Source organism: Colletotrichum costaricense (assembly GCF_030867565.1).
Source record: "Colletotrichum costaricense strain IMI 309622 chromosome Unknown Scaffold_1.1, whole genome shotgun sequence".
Classification (NCBI taxonomy): Eukaryota; Fungi; Ascomycota; class Sordariomycetes; order Glomerellales; family Glomerellaceae; genus Colletotrichum; species Colletotrichum costaricense.
Window position 1 is genome coordinate 1503214 of NW_026848230.1, and position 21114 is coordinate 1524327.

General features: G+C 51.9%; 3 protein-coding genes across 3 annotated transcripts; 1 reads left to right on the plus strand and 2 right to left on the minus strand.

Moving 5' to 3' along the window:
• Window positions 1-1748: 1748 nt before the first annotated feature.
• On the minus strand, window positions 1749-4825 carry CCOS01_00548 (Cse1; the record flags this gene model as incomplete). The annotated part of the gene is made up of 4 exons (XM_060448745.1): window positions 1749-2376; window positions 2433-2736; window positions 2784-4661; window positions 4756-4825. 4 exons carry the CDS (start codon window positions 4823-4825, stop codon window positions 1749-1751), a joined length of 2880 nt encoding a protein of 959 aa, XP_060320183.1.
• Window positions 4826-6687: 1862 nt separating this feature from the next.
• Window positions 6688-11592, plus strand: CCOS01_00549 (uncharacterized protein; the record flags this gene model as incomplete). Its single annotated transcript, XM_060448746.1, has 1 exon — window positions 6688-11592. The coding sequence occupies one exon, from the start codon at window positions 6688-6690 to the stop codon at window positions 11590-11592; it is 4905 nt and encodes a 1634-aa protein (XP_060320184.1).
• A 6938-nt stretch (window positions 11593-18530) lies between these two features.
• On the minus strand, window positions 18531-20147 carry CCOS01_00550 (acetyltransferase; the record flags this gene model as incomplete). Its single annotated transcript, XM_060448747.1, has 3 exons — window positions 18531-18577; window positions 18628-18771; window positions 18827-20147. The coding sequence occupies 3 exons, from the start codon at window positions 20145-20147 to the stop codon at window positions 18531-18533; spliced, it is 1512 nt and encodes a 503-aa protein (XP_060320185.1).
• Window positions 20148-21114: the final 967 nt, after the last annotated feature.

The following is a 21114-nucleotide window of genomic DNA, read 5'->3' on the forward strand; positions in this document are numbered from 1 at the left end:
TACATACTCTGCCGGGCGAACACTCCCACCCCCCGGCAAACACAATCAGTGGGTCAGGACACCCCAGTCTTTCTCAACGGGCTCGGCAAGCCCCCCACTTCGGAGAGGATCTGGAATCCTAGAAGGGAAAGGAAAAAGGTACGTGGAGTTCAACGCCCCCGTCGAGACGAAAACCTCCTTTTACAGGCCTCTGACTCTGTGTCTCTAAGGCCTTGTTTCCGACGAGAGAGAGGGCAGAGAAAAATCAGGGTAAGCAGTATCCGTAGTTCCAGTCGCCACTACCACCCCATTTGCTGACCTGTGGCATCGCAGGCCAGGAGCCCTGGGAAGAGGAACCAGGGGCGGGATGAAATCAGTCGAAAGGGCCAATGTCGGTGAATTTGACCTTGTACGGAATACAGATAGTCGCTGAAGAACTTTTTCTTCTTCTCCTGCTACTTATTCAACATCCAAGTAGTTTTCTCCACAACTACATCTGCCTGCCAACAAAAACTTACAAGGCATATTGGAAGTCAAAGACAAACGGACCTCGGGCGCGCCCGAGCTTTTTTCTTTCTTTGCGTTCTTCTGCCGCTCCCGGACCCCCTTTTTTTTCCTTCTGGAACTTCCGTTGCTTGTGGAGCATACAGTTTTTCTAGTCCTTCTAGAAGGACTATACGGCACTATACGGTATACGCAACTACCTTACGGATAGATTGCTATAGTAGAGAAAACCCTCGTGTTTAACAGAGTTTAACGACCAAATCGGCGGCGCCGATGACGGAAACAGGGAGCCGGCCTGTCTACCTACTGTGCCAGCAAGAGAGTAGACCACACGTTGGCCTAGGCTCATTGGTTTCTGCGAGTGAATATCGGGAGTTGCGACGCTGTCACGACACCCAGGACATTTCATCGTCATCCACCGTTCCGCCCACCGTATACTACATACGACGCGAGCAAGGGATGGCGGTGGTGGTGGTGGTGGTAATTCTTTCCGCGTCCCTTCTTCTTTCTCCACAGCCGGGAATAATGGCAGATTGCAAGCAACACGGCACCGCCCGGGAGTTACACTGCAAGAAGGATGGGGGGAAGGGGAGGCAAGGGGGTCACGAGAGGGTACTAGGGGGGTACGTAAGTCGTTCAACTGAGTCTTGCCCTGGACCGGACCGGGTAGAGGAGGGAGGGGGGTCTTTTTCTGTGGATTGAATGCGAGCCTACCACCTACGGATACATACACTTCCCTCCCCCCAGTCGGGACGATCGAGCCGGAGCGGTGTGGAACTGCGGAACCTGCGGCGGTCGGCGCCGGTAGGTCTGTTCTTCATGGGTATCAATAACCTCTAATCATTTGAGACTTAAGTCGGGTAAGTGCATTGCGAAATTGCAAACACGAGTTGAAGAATCATCAGCTATCAGCCAGAAACATTGGAAACGGAAAATGCTTTTTTGCTTTTCTAGTCCTCGATACTCGAAAAAGGGGGACGACGCTTGTCACCCAATGCTAATCATCCAGCAAGCCTGAATCGAGTGTTTGCTCATGATATTTCTTCCACCGCATACGCCTAGCCGTGTCCCAGTCTCCGGTCTGGGTGAATTCTTCCCTTCCCACCTTCCCACTGTGTCTTCTTAACGCTCCTTTCCTGCGTCTTTTTTTGGCATCATCCGCACTCATTCACGTATTCCTCTTATTGGAGTCTCTGCCATCCACTATGGGCCGTGGACCACGCATAATTGTCCAGCAACCCCAATCCACCGCCTGGTAGCATCTCCTATTGCAAGTACTGTTGTAGTGCTTGCTGCTGCTCTGGTGTGAGACGTGTGTTGACAAAGTTGACAATCGCGCCGTTGTGACGCTGGTTCGCGGAGCTGATGTACGCGCTGACCCAGGGAGCCACCGCCGTGACCTCTGGGTAGTCGTCACGCGCGATCGGCCGGCAGGTGTTGAGAGCAGTGTAGGACAGGCCGAAACCGATATCGTCAACGTCAGCTTCGTTAATGAGCTCGTCACCCAGACCGGCCGACACCACCGGAGGGTTGACCAAAAGAGCAAGAAGAATCTTGCATGTATTGGCCCAGCCCTTGGCGAACTTCTGCGCAAAGGCCTGCGACTCGCAGAGAGTCTTGGTAAGACTAACTACTGCGAGCTTACGGTCGACAGGTCGTGCAAGCTTTTCCGTCTCGGCCAAGACAAATGGAGGGTAGACCTTGGCGAAGATGCCCTCCTGAATCTTCTCAGCGTGCTTCATGAAGTAATCAGCACCGAAACCAGCCTCAACTCGGGACGCCACGAGGTGGAAGAATCGAGCGAAGCGAAGCTTGAGCGAATCCGGCGGGCTGCCCTGCAGCTTGGCGAACAGCAGGTTCAGGATAGTACCAAAGTACTGATCAGTAACCCCACTGAGTCTAGTTAGTATGGAACTTTCAAAAGGTCTGTTGGCAAGGGATTGACATACGGCTCGAATGACTTGACGACTGCCTCCAAGATGTCAAATGCGTACAACTGGTACTTTTTGACAGCGAGGAGACGCTGGAAGATGCCGAGGATCTGCTCCAACTTGTTCTCGGAGACAATGAAAGCGGAAGTTGCCGGGATGATGGACGACAAAAGTCTGGTGCAGGCTGGGACGTTGCCCTTAGTGTCCCACAGAGCCGGTTCGAGCAGCGGGGACAGGAAAGCCTTGTAGTTGTCCGAGACTGCATCCGGAGGGCTTGACTCCAAGAGCTGGGCCAGAATCTGGAAAATGTACTGCAGGAACTCTGTACCATCGTTAGCCAAGTCATTTTTGTGTCACTGGTCAACATACCGGTGACGTCCTCAACCAAGATCTGGTTGAATGGCTCCCAAAGCTTCTGGTTGAAAAGCGCAGCGTGTGTGGATGAGGTATATCTGACGAGAGCGCCAAGGGCCTCGAAGTGGTAGTAGTAGAAGCGCGGGTTGCTAGGGTTCTGCTTGATCATGTTTGTGATGGCAACCAAGTGTGTCAGGACACCTTCAACCAGCGGCGCGGCACCGTCCTTCAGCACAATGAGAATTCTCATAACACATCTCATCAAGAACTCGTTCTCCTGCAGCTTGGCAGGGGTCTTCTCCTTCTCAATCAGCTTGAACAGATGCTCAAGCAAGTCCTTGGCGAACGGCTGGATGTCTTCGCGGGGGAACATGACCTTGCCCGAGTCGTCCGACAGGAACAGCAGACGCTCAACCGCAATCGCAGCATATGAGTAGACCACGTAGTTGTCCGACGCCAGGTTCTGAATGAGGGGCGGGAACGCCAGCTTCCATTGCTCTTTTGTCAGTTGGCTGCGGAATGTGTGCAGGTACTTGATAGCATCGACCTTGGAGATGGGCTCAACACCTCCGCTGGCCATCAGATCCGCAGCAATATGCTGTTCAAAAAAGTCCACGACGTTGACCAATGAATTGACCGTCTTGACACCCTGAGCGGCGGTAACAGATCCCTTGGCCGCAATGGAGATGAAGAGGTACACCGCCGTGTCCTTCGCCTTCCAGTCGGATTTACCCTGCTCCAAGTAGTGGTTGATGTACTTGTAGACGACACCAGTGACGAGTTGCTCGTACTTTTCCTGAAGTCTTCTCAAGAAGTCGGTCGCGGACCGGCGTCTCGAGTCGGTGTCTGAGCCCTCCAAATCCCTGCGGATGTACTCGATAGGCTCATCCTCGAACAGCTCCAAATCAGACTCGCGCAGGGCAACGTTGGGCAAGATGACCTTCTCGACCACCTGGCCCAGAACGTTCTCGTCCGCAAAGACACCCGAGTGCTGCGAAGTGCCGGCGACAGCGGTCAGGAAGTGCAAAGCCTTGCTGACCAAAAGGTCGTACTTGGTCTCGGATCCTGTGCTGGAGAGCAGATTCCAGGCATTGGTGATGAAGGGCTCCGTGTATTTTCCAAAGTCCTCGTCGTACTTGAGTGTGTAGAGCTCCAGAGCCTCGCAGATATCGGCCTTGACGGTATCGATGACGCTAGCTTCGGTATCGTCGTCGGTCTCCAGGATCGGGTTCGTGTATGTGAGGTACTTGTGCAGCAGTTCTGAGATGGACGCCAGGTGCTCCTCGAAAATGGGGGGCATGTCGTGGGACGACAGGTCGTAAAAGATCTTGATCATGAGGCTCAGAGACTCGAACCAGCTCTTGAGGACATCCTTGTTCTGGGCGTTCTTTGTGATTTGCTCATCGGTCTGGACAAGCAGCTGCACAAAGGGTTGCGCAAATGTGCTGATGACGTGGTTGATCTCAGTGTATAGCTCGTCTGTTCTGAAGAGAGGACGCCAGCGGACGAAAATGGAGTGGGCGACTTCGAGGACACCAATGTTGACCTTGGGATCGACGGGGGAAAATCTCTCGACGAGCTCTTGGGTCAGTGTTTGCCAACGCTCCCAGAAATCTGAATCGGCAATGATGCTGATAGCATCGCCGAGCTGGGTCTGGATGGTTGGTGGGCAAGAAATCATCAGCCCGATGAGCTGAGACTTGATGGTGTTCACCTCATCGGCGGGGAGCTTGTAGTTGCCATCGGCATCGACCCAGTTGGAGCGGATGAAGTTCTTGAAGGCCAAGGCGGCGGCTAGCCGGGTCTTGAGAGGAAGAGAATCTGAAGCGACAATGTTGAGGAGGTTGAGAGAGTATTGCGGCTTGGCTGCCTCTGCCTTGAGGGCTTGCTCGGCTGTTTTTCACGTTTGTTTATTAGCATACAAACAAGGTTGGCGGGGTACGAGGCAACGGCAACGGCAACAGCAATGGGAGGGCGGTGGTGGTACCTTTTCTGTGAGTGCTGGGATCTAAAGTAGCATCCAGCAGCTGGGCAATGGTGCCCATTTGGGAGGCCATCTTGACAGAGTTCGCAACGTCGGGAGAATGTGTGGTTGAGGAGTGGCGGTGGAAATTTGTTGTAGTGATGGCTTCTTTTGCCTGCGCTGAACTTTTTGGGATGGGGGGAGTGTTGCTGTGGGGGACGAGGCTGCCTTGTACTGTACCTTAGCTGACCTTATGGAAAAGAGATGGAAGGTGCTGTGGGGCGCTTTCCATCATTGGCTGTCGACAATGACAGACACTGACAAGCGCCAGCCGAAGGAGACCGGGAGCTTTGTCGGAAAAACTGCAGGGAGAGGTACCTACAGTCTGCCTTTAAGGTACGTATAGCCTATAGGTAGGCAAACACCTTGGCACCTGAGGTACCCTAGGCAGTAGGCACCGGGGCAAGTGTGCGATTGGTCTGTGCGCTACAGAAGATGGAGAGACCTCAGGTAGGACGATTGGAATGAAGCATCCGCCAGGCTTGACGCAGAACGGCAAAGAGACAAAGCTGCTGCTGAAGATAGTGTTTTACCTTCCCTGGCTGTTTACCTTAGGTCGTCAAGGGGTTTAGTTGAGTTCGGATCACACTAGGAAGCGTCATGGCTCGAAAGAAATTCTGCTACACGCCCAACTTTTGCGCTGGTACGGAGTATTGCACCTTCCACCTGTAGAGGACAGTTGCACAATAGGTATGATAGTGTCTACAAATAGATGCATAGAAACAGGAGGACTGGGCAATGGAGCGCCTCTGCCGTTGGATGCCTAACTTATGATCTTGGTCCGGGTCGGTGCCGATTATTGTGGGGCAAGTCCCGGAGTATCCCCCAAGACTCCCGTCATTTATACATTTGACGCCGGCGCATGCCGTCACTGTCAAAGCAGTAAGGTCCTTGATAGCTCTGCAAACGGAACAACATTGGTGCGAAACAAGCAGGATCAGCTGGCCATCCCAAGTGGGGCTAAATCCTACAGGTCCTTCAGCAGCCACGCAGTACCTGTAAGGTGGTAAGGTACCTACAACGGGGGAACTGCACACACATTCCAGGCCGTGTCGGGGGGACAAAGCAAGCCAACCTATGGTAGGTTGAGGTGAGCGCCCACGAACTGTTGGTTCCTGCTGCAGGTACTTGCCGCATATTCTGCCCCCCTAAAAACCTGCGCACCTGCTACCTCCACCCCATGTGCCACCCGACTCATGGGATCAGCATTCCGTCAGCTTTTCCACCCCGTCACTTTTTCTACGACTTGCACCACCCGCCGAAACCTCCAAAGGCCCACGATGCGATGTGATGTCGTGATAGCGCATTAGCAACTTCCGCTACTTGGCACAACGGACACAACCCGATCAACCCTCAACCCTCCCACCCGGCTCCAACAACAACTCTACGAACCAGGACCGCCGCACCGCACCCTTGGCACTGGCATTGTTCTCTCGTCAGCTCCCATCGGCAACCATTCCGAGGTCCTCTCTTCCCGCCGTCTCGCTAGCTCTCAACTGGTTCCATTTGCGCCGGGGGCCTTGCTCACCCTCACACGCTTTGCGAGCCCGCCCCCTCCACCTCCCACTTCCACTTCGGGACTATCGACTATCTGGCCTGCCTGCAGCTCGCCTCGTCGGCCTCGCCTTGAATGGGGTGCATCAGACCGTGGCGCCTCCCTGATTGCCTGCTGCCACCTTTCCAGCTGATCTGAAAGCCATTCTGCCTGTGAGTAAGGTGGTCGTCCGCAAACACCGTACCGTTGCTGTTCTTCCTCACCATCGACAAACCGCAAGCTGTGGACCACCCAGAGACTCGCATCCTCATCATTCGCAACACCGATGACAACATCAACCCACTTTCGCTGTCCGACGCTTCAAGCCGATATGAAGTTTGCTGCATTACAACATAGCTAACATGCTCCGTCGCCTAGTCTCGCCCAAAAGCAATCACCCCGAGTCCGATCACACCGACGAGCACATGTCACCTTCGCCAGGAGATGCGCCCTCTTCGCCAGACTCGAGTCGCCCGAGCGGCCTGGCGAGCGTTTTCAAGGGTCTGACCGGCGCCAAATTGACCAAATCCCCTCCGCCGAGCCTCAAGTCCGCTTCCTCAATCCTGTCGCCCATTGCCGACCACGTCAACGCCACTCGAACAACCCTCGGCGGATGGTCGCCGAACCATATGGAGTCCTTGCAGGTGCTGAGAAACGGCAACGGCTCCGTCGGAGAACGTGTTGCTGCTGCCGACTCACTCAGATTTGCCGTCGCGGAACACCCCATGAACCCAGTGCTAGAAATATGGGATGTTGCAAAGACAATGATTGCGTCCAACAAATCAGATGCGGAGCGAATTGCTGGCTGGGAACTTTTGTCAGAATGCGTCAAGCACAAGGCCTCTACCGATCTGGAGCGTCAAAGTTTCTTTGAAACTCTCAAGGCCCCGGCTCACGCCAACGACTTTCATCTGCAACTCGCTGCAGTTGAAGACCTCACTGCCCACGGCCGCGACTTATCTGGGTTCGACTACCAAGTTATTCCGCAACTTGAAGTGTGGCTTCGCGAAGCCTACCAAGCAGTCAAAGCGGCAAGAAAGCAAGCTAGCCGTGATGCCAAGAAGAACGCTGGCAAGGCAAGGTACTCTGCCGCTGGAGAAGAGAAGAACCTGCACCAGCTCTTCAAATTCATCGGCGACATTATCAAGTTCAGCTCCAACGTGGCCAACGAAAAGTCCATGACTGATCTCATGAAAGTCCTGGTCGCCGTTTGTCTTACCACGACCATCGAAGAGGATCTGAAAGCGTCCATCAACGTCATTGACACCATCGTAACGTTCGGTGCCTTGCCCACTGCAAGCTTCAAGGAGTGCGTCCTGGTTCTGGGTTCCATTTTCTGCCTCGTGCCGAGCCTGTCCAAGATCGCTTGGCACACAATATCCATTCTCCTAAAATCGCACAACGGCCCTGCAGCAGTGAGGGTGCTTGTAGACCTACTACGGAATCTTCCAGCGGATGGAACCAGCAAGGGGAAAGACACGAGAGATATTCGGGGCGTGTTGGCTGTTCTGGAAAAGCTGTTGACGAAAAGCACGGAGAAGGGATATCCGCCCGTGCCTTTTGCACTCCTTCTTGATGGATTGGTCGCAGCTGTCCACAGCACCGACTCCGGCCGAGTTCATTGTGCTGTTCTCAAGCTGATCAATTCTCTTTTCCGGGATGGCGCCGGTAACATCCACCATCTGATCATTGAGGAGGATTGGTCGACACTTTTGAACATTGCCGCAGAATGCTCCAAAAAGGCACCGTCGGGCATTCTCGTCAACAGCGAGATGGTTGCCCTCGCAAATGAGCCGGATCGTCCAGATGGCGCAATAGGGATCGAGTTGCTGAAGCTCATTGCGCGCCTGGAGGAGTTGGCCGCGCAAAAGTCGGGTGATTTCATTCCGCGACAGATCATCATAAGATTCTTCATCGATATCCACACTAGACTTCCAGACTCGGCAGCGCGCTGCGTTCTCACCTACTTCCAGGAATTCAGATGCTGCTCGCCTTCGGACTTGCAGTGGGAAGAGAATCTGGCTTTGGTCCTTAAAGAGTTCTACGCAAACAGGAGTCGCAGCTCAGAGACCCGCCTATTATCTCTCCAGGCCGTAACAGAATCCTATGATATGCTGGACCTTATTGGCGAAGGGCTCGGCGACGACGACTGCGTTCCGAATCTGATCAAGGACCTTCTCAACAATATCGCCGATGAAACCAACCTCCTGGTGCTTGAGTCTGTAGTGGCTTTCATGGTTTCTGTCGCCGTTTCCTCAGATCCGGAGCTCTTCAACTACATTACGGACACGCTCAGAACAATTGTTGTTAATGATCGTCTCTTATCGCCCATCGCCTCGTCTGCGTCTCGCCCAACGACTCCTGTAGGTGGCGAAACAGTGACTCCTCCCAAGAGTTACACGTCTTCCGGAGTCGTGACAAGAGGATACGTCAAGTTATTCATGCGTTGTATGAATTTGGACGGACCCAAGACCCTCAAACTGTTTGACACACTGGTCAATATCGCGAAAACAAGCCATTGCAAGACTGATGCCCGGCTGACTGCCATGAAGCTACTTTTCCGACTTCGAGCGGATTGGGCAAATCGAGTTTTCCTGATAAGCGACACAGAATCTGACGGTCTCGCGGCAGCATTGCTCCACACAGCTTCTTCTCGGGCGAAGAAGCATTCTGAAGACGCATCTCAACCTTCAAGACCTAGTAGGGCCGATATGGGCGCTGTCTCCCGATCTACGAGAGGAATATCCTTCAGTAGCTCGGGAACCCAAGAGAGAGTATTTCCGATCCGCTCCGCCAGCGGGGCAAAATCATCCTATCCGTATAAACAACTTTGGGCGCTGCCTGACCCTGAGGCATTGCCTGAGTCCCCATCGGCGATTGCGAGCCCTATTTTGGTATCATTCGTCGAGGACCTAGAGCCGGAGGCCACCGAAGAAGGCGAACCATCCGCCGTGGAGACGAAACAGATCGCATTGAACATGGACTCTTGGCTTGACACGATCGTTCGCATCATTGAAAGCGGCAGCGAATGGGAGATCTACAGCATGGTATTGGTTCACCTGCCCTCGCAATTGACCAACCACGCCATTTTCCGCAGTGCGGTGCCGCAAATTCAAGAGCTTCGGCGAGTAACATGCGAGCAAATCAGGACGAACAACTTCCAAGAGCCGCCAAACTCTACAAGCCTGCGACGCGCTGATGTCGCTATCTGTCTATTCCACACCTTGACGATGATTCTCAGCTACCACGAGTACTTCCAAAAGGAACAAGAGGACGAGATCGTGCAAGCATTTGTCAAGGGCATTTCGACCTGGGAGCGATGCGCAAAGTATTGCATTCACGCGCTGTCAATTTGTTGCCACGAGCTGCCTCTGTCCACCAGCAAAACGTTGGTGCAGATGTTGCAGAAGATGGCACAAATCATTACACAGCCCCACGTCGCAATGCACATTTTGGAGTTCCTCGCTTGTTTGAGCAGAATGCAAAACCTCTATGTCAACTTCCGAGAAGACGAGTACCGCATCGTGTTTGGAATCTGCGTTCGCTATCTCCAGTACGTGCGCGACAAGAAGCAAACCCAACGAGGCAGCCTACACAGCGAAACAGCAACACCGACGGGGTCCACCTCGGACCTTTTACATCCGAATGCTGCAGACGATTTGCCTCAGTATGTGTATGCTCTGGCGTACCACGTCATCACTTTCTGGTTCTTGGCCCTGAAGCTTCCAGATCGTGCCAACCATGTCGGCTGGATTGCCAAGAATCTGCTCAGCGACGTTGACGGTGGACAGAATCCTGAAGAGCAAGCCCTTGTCACGCTTGATTTCATGCAAAGGGTCGCCTACGCTGACGCCGACGAGTCCTCTGAGGACCTTCTCTTTACTAAGGAGCGGTTCGGGGAGATTTTGAAGCGAAGATGGTTGATGGGCAACAGCATTGTGACAATTGAGCAATCAACGACGACCGGGTGGTCACAGATAACGAAGCGGCAACCATCGGGCACGTCCTCCTACATTGTGCACGAGAACTTCCGACCACGCCCAGCCCACCAAGCCCAGTACATTTCTGATGTCTCGAGAGATGGCCAAGTGACGAACAACAATATCCTTCCCAGCCATTTGATGGTGCAGTTGATGACTTCAACTCCTCAAACGCAGGATACTGCCCGGCCTATTCCTCTCCCCAACGATGAACCGACCCAAAGAACGGTTCGTCTTTTTGACCGCAACTCCACCGTAGACGGACATAAGGTTGGAGTGGTGTACATTGGTGAAGGCCAAACAGAAGAGACGGAGATTCTTGCCAACGTCTCGGGCAGCAGCGACTATGTGGCTTTTCTCAACGGTCTAGGCGCTCTGACGAGGCTGAAAGGATCCAAATTCAATACCCAAGGACTCGACAGAGAGTACGACACCGATGGCGAGTACACTTTTTGCTGGCGCGACAAGGTAACCGAAATGGTGTTCCATGTCATCACACAAATGCCCACCAACCTCGAGCGGGACCCTCAAGTCATTATGAAAAAGCGGCACATTGGCAATGACTTTGTCAACATCATTTTCAACGACTCTGGCATGCCCTTCAGATTTGACACGTTCCCGAGTGAGTTCAACTACGTCAACATCGTCATTACTCCAGAGGCGAGAGCATCGTTCCTCACTATCAGAGAAAACCCGCCGAGCGAAGGGAAGCATCCCCCGTTTTACAAAGTACAGGTGATGAGCAAACCCGGCTTTCCCGAAATCTCGCCGGCCTCTGAGACAAAGATGGTCAGCCTGAGGGCTCTACCAGGATTCATCCGGCTTCTGGCCCTCAATGCCTCTGTCTTTTGTCTGGTGTGGGCAAACCGCGAGGGTGGCGAGCATGTCAGTTCTTGGCGCAACAGGCTCAGGGAGATCAAGAAGCTGAGAGACAAACACGGCCCCAAGAACAACACTGCCGGCACCCACCAATCGTCGCATCCTCATTTGAGCCACTTGAATAGTACCTCGACACCTTCGCCGCCGCCTTCGTCATTGGGCGGCGCAGTCCTGGGTAATAATCACCTCATAGCACAAGGCGCAGATGCGTCCAAGTCTGCGGCCAATGTACGCGACAGCTTCAGCAGTCTGCGCCGGTCCTCGGTCGCAACCTTTTTCACGAGCACCAGCGAGCAGACCAGCCACCGGAGTTCTATGCTCTCTACCACTACCAACGACACGGAAGTCTCACCAGCAAACGGACTCGACGCTCTGGTTGAATCCGTCGACTTCTCCAAGTGGGCATAAAGCACGGACATTTCAAATCTTACTTTACAACGAAAAAGCAGGCGTGGGCACAAATTCGAAACGAAACCTAATGGCGGACGAGAATACAAACGAAATTCAAAACATACGGAGTCTTTGACGACTTGATTGACAAAAAGAAGCGAGGGGTAAAAGGGGTGTCGGCGGATCCTTGGGCTCGAATACCATCAAAAGTCATTTTTTTCTTCTTTCTCTTCAATGATTTACGGGGATCCTCTGAGTCCCCATTTGTGTGTAGGCTACTTTGATACGAAAGAAAGACCCTTCCCACTTCTCATTGACGATGTAATCCGATGCGTGTATTGTGTGACTTCGCTCTTGACTCGTACCATCATTGACATAGCCCTTGGCCCATGGCCCCCATTAAAAACGAGGCGGCTGCGCTTAAGTTACTTTTACACAGCAACGAGGCTTCATTCTTATGGAAATGAAAGTTGGACAGAATGTCGTTGGCGCCTGAAAATCAACGCTGTTCGCGTCATCATCTCTTTACCGGTCCAGGTTATCCGATCGATTTCCCTGACCGGTTTGCTCTGCTCTCTCCACAGAAGATTGCAAAATCAATGAAAGCTACTGTTACGAGTTGGTAGTGACTGCGACTCCAAAACTTGAGATGCCGCGTTACCACACAGTTGCCACAACATCGATAGAGTCTTTTGTGCGACCGGCAGCGAAGTCAATCAACTTCGAGGCGAGAACCAAGTACTGTGAAGAACAAATCGAGCGCATTTGACAACCACGATTTGACGTATTTCACACTTTCGGAATGATGAGGGAATACAACGAAGCACCATACTCGAGTCAGCTGTCAGCCCATCAGACGGTAGAGAAGTCTGACTTTCACATTCCCCTGCCCACTGCGAATCCGAAGAGCTAGCGAGCTTTGCAGTTTTTCAATTTCTTCCAAGGTCATATGCCAAGGAAGAAGATACAGTAGCGACGTGAATCGCTCAATGGGGTTCCGCTTCCGCCCTGTCATGATGGAGAGAATGCGCGACCATCAGTCATAACACAGCATCGCGATCGAGTGAAGATATAGCTTCAGCTTGCGTAGAACAGTCATGAACCTGGCCCAGTTAATGCGAGCAAGTACTGGAAAGCCGAACTCATCTGGGTAGTACCTCAGCAGCGTTCGAACCCGATCTCCTAGTATAGTTACGCTTCCGCCACATCGTCTTAGACGCTCGTCGAAGGCATACTTGGCAAGGCCGTAATGGACTCGATCGCAGGGGACCCAGCTCTACGGAGACAATGAATGTAGCTTGTCTATTCCGAAGCCATTGTCGCGCATCACCGAGTTCGTGGAGGAACACCTGGAGGATCTGAAGTGGCAGTAGATATATGCCTGCTTAGTATTTCGCATGCCTTTTTTTTTAGCCTTTCGGTGGCTGACAGCCACCACAATCGATCAACAATCGATGCATCTTTATAGACGTGCAGAACAAATACGATCGAGGGTTCGACTACTTCGATGACGGTCGTTCTAGGCCAATGCCCGCCATCTAGAACCAGTAGGCCATTTCTTCGGCACTCGGCTTTTACCTAGGTATGCCTTCTTTCAATGTCCTTTGGGCCAGAACATCGGTTTTAGGCGCAAGCCATGCGGACATGTCGCCATGAATTCAGAGACAAGGCCAGTGCCGTATTCACATGTGAAAGGTGTGAGTCTTGGCGTTTCGTTCTCTACTAATATTGCTCTCTGAGTGTCGCTTTCTCTTACGTGCTCTCTTGATCAGTATATGATATTTGATCACACTTCATCAGAATATCGCGACGTGATCCGACTACCCATTTCGATGCCCTCATTTTTATTACCTGAGTACCAATAACCGCCGGGTCGACTCAGACTCCCGACTTGTAGCGATGTGCTAGGTTTAATCGCATCCTCTTTTGGGTCTTCTCCAGAGCCACTGACTCCAACTCCACGGCGACATGGCTCAGGAAAACGCCATGTAAACCCGGCGCAATAGGCTCTGCAAGGAAGGGGAAACTTCTGACATCTTTCGCAATTAAAAAGAAGATCATCAAGCTTTCTCCACAGAATGTGTAGACTCCAAGTGTCGGTCAAAATTAGCGACAACTACAATAACAACAGAATCTCGCATCACGATTCGCATAGCAGGTCTGCCGATTTCGCCTTTCCTTGAATTAATACCGTCTTTAACACACAACCATACCTTTGTAGGCGTATGGCCAACGTGTACAAAGCTAAGTTTATAGTTCACTCCAATGAGCCATGACTTGAAGGGAGCGTCCATCGTCAACTTCCGTGACCGCAATGGTGCTCAATCAAGCGACAAGACACCGACCAAGAAGGCGTGCTCTACAGCTTTCCATCCCACTGTCAATCGCAATGCCTATTCTTTATGCCTCGGACTATCTCGAAAAAGCAATGCCCGCTGAAACCATCAAGGCGTCTATAGGATTAAGTATACAGGACACCTGAGACGGAAGCCAAGAATGCCACAGACTTCAAACCCCAAAAGCTAAACGCCACAAAATTCCCACGATCAATGTACAAGCTACCTCGCAGACCTTCGTCTACCCCTCCTTTCAATCACACTCGTAGGTAGTACACAAGGATATCGATCCAAGATATGGTAGACCACGTTCTAGACCCGTGGTCCAAAAAGTCAAAATTGTATAAATCGACGTTGTGATACTGCCCGCGCCCCCCTCCGACGCCGAGCCCATTTCATCCATCATGGCGCTCATTGGCTCACTAATCCCCCCTCCACCGCTCTAGATTTCTTAGGTGGTAGGACAAGGTTTTTCTTCTTCCGCAGAGCGTGGCTTTCGAGATAAGACCACCCCCTTTTTTTTTTTTAAAAAAAAAAAGCCTTCTACGGGTAGATTAAACTGAGCTGTTTTCAAAAGCGTATATAGCGCATCAAGTGCCTTGAATCACCCTGGGGTATTTCCCACCAGACTCAACTCGCGATGAAGAACACTTTCAACACCCTACCGGCTCAACTCTACCAGACCCAGAATTTCGATTTGAGGCTGCCAAAAGGTCGGCAATCGTGTCACGTAACAAACCGCACCACTTGTTCTATACGGTTCGTACCGAATCGACACCGTTTTTCGTTGGTCTATGGGGCTTGGCGCTGGAACGTTGTATCAGGGGTAAAATCCCAAATGGAACTGTGCCCTCAAGAAATTCGAATTGCTCTTCCGTAGCAAGACCAACATTTGAATTTCTAGGAGTGAGAACTTTGCGAAGCAACAATACATAGCCGTTCAAATGTCTTCATTCTTATTCTGTTCGATGCGGGGGATGTCCTACATTTGCATTAAGCCGTATCTTAATCCTCATGAGGGTCTCTCTGTTTGACCTATTAACAACCCCTGCTTCGAATTAAGTTTCGATACCATTTAAACATTACTAGACTCGCGGTAGTATATCGCCCCTTCGTCGAGGGTTTCCTCAATGCCTCACTTTTTTCCCCCTTGACGGCTTGAAGATTCCATAGTGAGCTACCATCATCTATTTCTAGAGCTCTCGCATCAGAATCCTCTGGCATAGGCCGCCACGACGCCAAGACAGATATCCTCACAGCTTCCATTTGATCACTTTGGAGCGAAAGATAACAACGTCTTGGCGGGTTGGTATACAGGGCATAAAGTCTGATCTTTTGTTCAACGTTCTCTCTTGGCGAGAGCGACTACCACTCGGATCCATGAGAACCTGGGAATGGAGGAGTTCATCTCTCGGCTTCACATCAAATCCCTCAAGTGATGACGGTCTCCTTGCATCTGGTACCTCTTGATCAATCATACTGACTTGGCTACCTTACTCTCCGGCACTGACTCGTTCATCACGATTCCTTAGACAAATGCATATGCACACTCCATGCCGTCGTCCACTTTCAGCTCTCAACGTCCTGCAAGGGCGTTCGGCTGCTCGGCACCCTCCGATTCCATCCTTGGATACATCATACCGACGGCAGGCCCCCTCTTGTATGTATGCTCTGTTTGAGAGGCCGAGATACAGATCGATCTCACGTCTCAGAAGATAGACAACTTTGAGTAAGGGCAGATACCTCACGTGAAAGGCGCGCCTCGGGGATCTGAATATTGAAGACAAACAGGCCTTGTCCAACGACTAATTACGTCCCACGACCGAGCGACATAGTCAGAGCTCCCAGCTCCTCGGGATCTGGAAAGTCGGGGGGATATACTTGCCAGAAGAGAGCTGAAGACGGAAAGCAATCCCGATTCACATTTGCCCTTTGGAATTGGGGGGAAGGGAGGGAGAGGAGGCAGGCAGCTGGTAACCCGACAGCGGCACAAGATCCAAGCCCACCGGCCAGCTTACCATCGGAGTCTCCTTCCATATACCTTCTTCATGCACTTCTAGCTAACCATGGCGTCTCTGAATCGACGGTGATAGGGAGTCATCTACACTACCTACTGCGTAAATAAAGAGCCGATAACGTCGTGCCCGCTTTGCCGCATCAAGCGCCCGATCCTTTAAAAGTCTCTGGTCGCACAAAGCAGATGATCCAGTGGGTTGCCGAAAAAATTCCTGTGGTGTGTTCGTGGCGGTCACTCGAAGGGCAGCGGCGGCGGCGGCGTGCGGCGGCGGTGTTGCCCACCTTTTCCCCCTCCCCTCCTTTTTTCCTCACCCATAAGCCCGTTGCAAGTTCTAATCCCTGGCTTTTTTTTTCTGCGCTCCTGCGCGTCAGCTTTTCGTCAGTTTTGTGCTGTGCTGGGATAGGATAGCCTTCTTGGTGCGTTCGGTAAACGCGAAGAAGAAACAAGTCCGTCGCACACACACGCATACGCATACACACACGCATTGGTCCACCGTCCGCTTGATAGAGCTGTAGCTGGGTATGGTTCTTGATGATTTACATCAAAAGACGTGCTTGGATCGGCGGTGAGAGTAAGAGGCACAACATCGACGACGCCCGAGGTTTACGGGGATTTCCCGTCCTTGGCTGTGCCGCTTGGGGTCTGAAAAAGAGATTCGTCTCCAAAAATTTGGGCCTGCCTTTGCGACCATGTCAGCAAAGTGTGCCTATTACGCTACACTACTCTGCGCCAACAGCAATTTGAATTCGTCAGACGTGTGGTTCACGGTAGGTGTTCAGGCAGGAGTGGGCCAGTTTATACGGCCACCGTTATGTACGCCTCAGGTAAGTTCATCTCCATACAAGACCACTTAGATGGCGGGAGTTGTAAGCTGTAGGGCGTTGAAGCTCGTCGAGTTGATACGGATACAAATCCTAGTGTAATCATGGTCAGCTTCCCGGGGATAAACGGCGTTGAGTCGACTTCTTTACCTTGCTTTGCGCCGGATACTATATCAGGCTGCGCGGAAGCTGGGCATGTTTACTCATTACTCGGCAACTTTAGGCGAGAGGGGGCGATTGCTTAACAAGATAAATTTACTAAGCCTTTTCTGGGTGTGATCCAACGTGCATTTCTGACACCAAAAAAGACGGTACCTGTGACCAGGGATCTGGGGAACCAGGGTGGTCGGCTGGTTATCATTTGCCAACTTGCCATATTACTCGAAGGGACTGGTTGGGCCGTGAAACGGAGACAACCCCGCTGACATGACCGGGATGCCGGACGCTAAAGGAGTTGTCGGTTTGGCTCGGCTGCTCCCGGTCAACAATCCACCGAGTTTCTCTCCCCCCTTGAGCTCCTTAGTCGAAGGAAGTCAAGGGAGCATGGAGGAGTCTGCAGTTTTGCATACCCTAGGTCCGGGGACTATGCAATGGAAGCCGGAGGGTCTGTGTGTTGGAATATGTCGGACCATTGAGTCCTCTCTTCCTTCAGCTGGCCTTGAGCTCGAGGGTCAATCTATTCAAGACAAGTTTCCCCGGTATTCGGTCTGCGTGATCGACGGTGCCAACACCATGATCCTATGGCGCAGCGTACCGATGGGACGTGCATGGCACGATTGGAAGCGACATGTTTCGTGATCGTCAGTTGGGCGTCAATGGCCTCTTAATCATTGCGGGTGACAATGTGAAGATCAGAATCATGCTTCAAAAGCTGCCCAAAAGGCGTCTGATCGGCACCGGTGATATGAGCTCTTATCGGTGTGTTCAACTCGATACTCGGAATGCCCTCTGACTGAGATTGTGCCTCTGTTGACATCGAAATGGTCAAGAGGAAGTCTTGGGGCTGGGCGGACCGTCTTCATCGGGATAGTCGGAACAAGGCCAAAAGTTGCGAATGAACCAATTAGCTGTTCAACGTGCTTGAACAGTCCGACGTGGCTTGTGCTCTTGGACCCTTTTACTGTCGTCAAGCTTCATGCATATGTAGCCCATCAAAGACTCAGAAGAAAGATCGCGCTACACGCGTGTCTTTGATCTCAATGTAACAATGGATAAAACGTGGCGCGGGGAATGTGAGTTTGTGGAGGGTGGTAAATGGATGTTCGACTTGAGCAGAGCCGAAAAGGAGCATCTAGATCCGAAGGGATGGCCATGATAGGTGCCACGAGTGCTCATGATGTGCCAGTGTCAGACATGGTCAGCAAGCCAAGAAGCGCGATTGGGCACTCTGCTGACAATTGAAAAGTCCTCTGTCTGAAGTCGCATTGAAAAAAAAGTCACACCGTTGCTGAATTTAGGAACTCTTGCTGGTATTAATACGCAGTATCTCGAGCAGCAGTTCCTCGATTTCGATACGCGTTGGTGGCTGGTGCCGATTTGACTATCCAGGCCTCCTTCAATACGAGCCTATACGAGCTGCTAATGTTTCATCAGCTTGGGTCGACAATGGATTGAGTCCATCGTTGTAGGTGGAAAATAGTTTCGGGATTTGAAATCCTCCGGTCTGCAATCTTGCGCCGAGGATTTCCAATGACTGCTGAGTAACGTCTGCAAATCTTGTGAAGCGTGGGATACCGCATCCTGGTGTAGTGTTTGCTGGCCGATGGGATTCAAAGACGTAACTTAAACCTTTCGCCAAACTTCCTTGTACCGCGCCCATTGTCGGAAACCTTTCCAGCCAAATTAGTAGGACGCTTTCTCGCACAATCATCGCACTTACCCAGAGATTGGAAACCGTCGTCTCCTCCCTTCATGCCATCGATGAACAGTTGTCGCATGCCTTGCTCAGCCAACAACTTGACACACATATCGAGCAGCCTGATCATCACAGAGTCCCGGCTGTTCACCATTTCGGGATGGTCATCTGAAACAAGAGTCAGCAGGAAAATCCACTAGATATGTTTAGCGTGACTACAAACCTATGATGCAAATGCAGGTAACTCCCCCCGCATCCGCGCCAATGGCTTTCGCCCACGGCAGGTCGTTGCCAGCTGGACTCCCAGAATTGGGAATATAGGTTAAAGCAACAGCTACGATAGTGTCACCTTCCAGACCGAGGACGACATCCTCAATGTGAGGTGTGCCGTCCAGGTTGCAGTATTGGTCGTACCATCCCATATTATCTTTGCGAGCCACGTCTCGACTGACAATTGCTAGAACCTGGTGGTACTCCATCATGTCGCATCGCCTGAAAGTCAGTCCAGCTGACGAAAAGCTCTTTGCGGGCATGTCTTCGAATTTGAGGAGCCAGTCTGAGACCTCCTGTCCTTGGCCAGGCTGGAACCCATCCATATTCCAGCCTCGTCGTGAAAACCAGTCTCGTGAGAAGAAATCAGACGGCACGCCGTACAAGAGACGCGGAAAGGCTGATCCCAGTTGCAGCCTGTTGACGCCTCGGGTTCTCTGGAGCTGTTTAAGGGCATAGTTATGTAGTGTTAATCCGACACCTCTTCCGCGATATGAGTTCTTGACAATCAATACGGCTACCGAGCCGAGCAAATTCTCTTGCCCCCCATCTGGATACGTGGTAAATGTAGCGCAGAAGCCCACAATCTGCTTGTTTTCTGGTTCGCGCACGACATAGTGCCTGGAAAAGCCATCTCTCTGGAGGAGCAGGACAAGCTGGTACTGCGGAAGATGAAATTTGGGTGGAAGGCATTCCGTCCACAACTGATGGATAGGGCCCATGTCTATACCGCAGACTTCGACATCCCAAGTTCTTGGGGCGATGATGAGGTTTTGTACGGGAACTGAGCTGATGGTAGGTGGACGAACGTCGTCAAAGATGATGGAAGCAGCAGCTTCTAGCTCAGATGGCGAGTAGCCTGTGATTTGCACAAGCGTAGCAAAGTGGTCGACGTGGAGGTTCTGGATTTGGAGGTTGCAGCAAGCTACTATGATCTGCGGTCGCTCGTCTGCCATTGTTCGTGCGGCATCGGCCAAGTCGATTTGCGAGACATCATCGTCTACATGAGCTCCAGAGATGACAAAGACGATTGCTTTTGCCCTTTTGATGAACTCGTAGTGAACGTTGGTGATGCCGCCACTTTTCGTATATGGCACATGGCGGACCAATGAGTGCCGCGAAGCAATGGCACGGCCCAACGGTTCGAAGGGATCCTTGTCGTTGTCTGCGAATCTATTGTGAGGAACAACAACAGGCGTGAGCAGGACGATTATGTCGTCTTCCGATAGAATTCTTCTCAGGGGGATACAGTCTTGTCGGTCCCATAGTAACATGGTTGGGGTAGTTTGTGTAGACTTTGGGCTTTTCTTAGACGTGACATGGTGATCGATCTGCATTTCCGGAGAATACCTCATGGCGGAGATGGTCAGTTGCGGTCTCTTCAGCTCATCCCTATGTCAAGTCAGCGCGCGGTTACACAGATTAGCGCCGTGTAAGGTGAGTAAGCGTCAGATGGGAAGCGGTGGCTTTTTGGACTTACTAGGCCCGTGTAAGAGGGATTCCGTGCGAACGGCATGAGACGACTCGTTTGCTGCTCGTCCCGTCGCCAGGTCCACTCTGCCACGATGTTACGAGCCAGCGCACGACAGCTGCGGCTATTGGCGATGGGCCGACCCAGAAGCGCAATCGTCTGCTGGCCCAGTGTCTAGCTGGTTAAAGAGATCTTGTTGAATAGAGAAGATTTGAGTGATGGGCCAGATGTAAGACGATGATAAGCACTAGGGCACGTCAAGGCGAAAAAGACGTGAGCTGGAATGGTTCGGTGTGTTCTCTGCGTTGCTAGAACAACAGAAGAGACCAGGATAAATGTCGACAGTAGATAAGATTGAGGAATATATCCTCGACTGTTCGATGTTGTCGCGAAGCGCTGACTATTGTTGTCATTCAATTTGCTCAAGGAGACTAAACGTCAATCAACTCGATGGCACCTGGCACCTGGGCAAGCAAGTCTTGAGGGAATAACCAGACTAAATGTTAGAAGACACATATTTACAAACGTGAGGATTGGTTACACATACCTCAAAGGGCTGGGAGCAGGGCCGCGTCTAAGAGGACGATAGACTCGACAGAGATCTTTAACTTGATAGGTGTGGGAGGAAGTGCATGAGGGCAGTAGAGAGAGAGTGGGGTGTGCAGCAGAGGCGACCGGCCGAGGGCACGACCAGGCCGAAGGGACAGCACAACACAGCCAGTCAGCCGGATTTCCTACAAAGATGGGGACAGATGGGCAACATGGAGGGG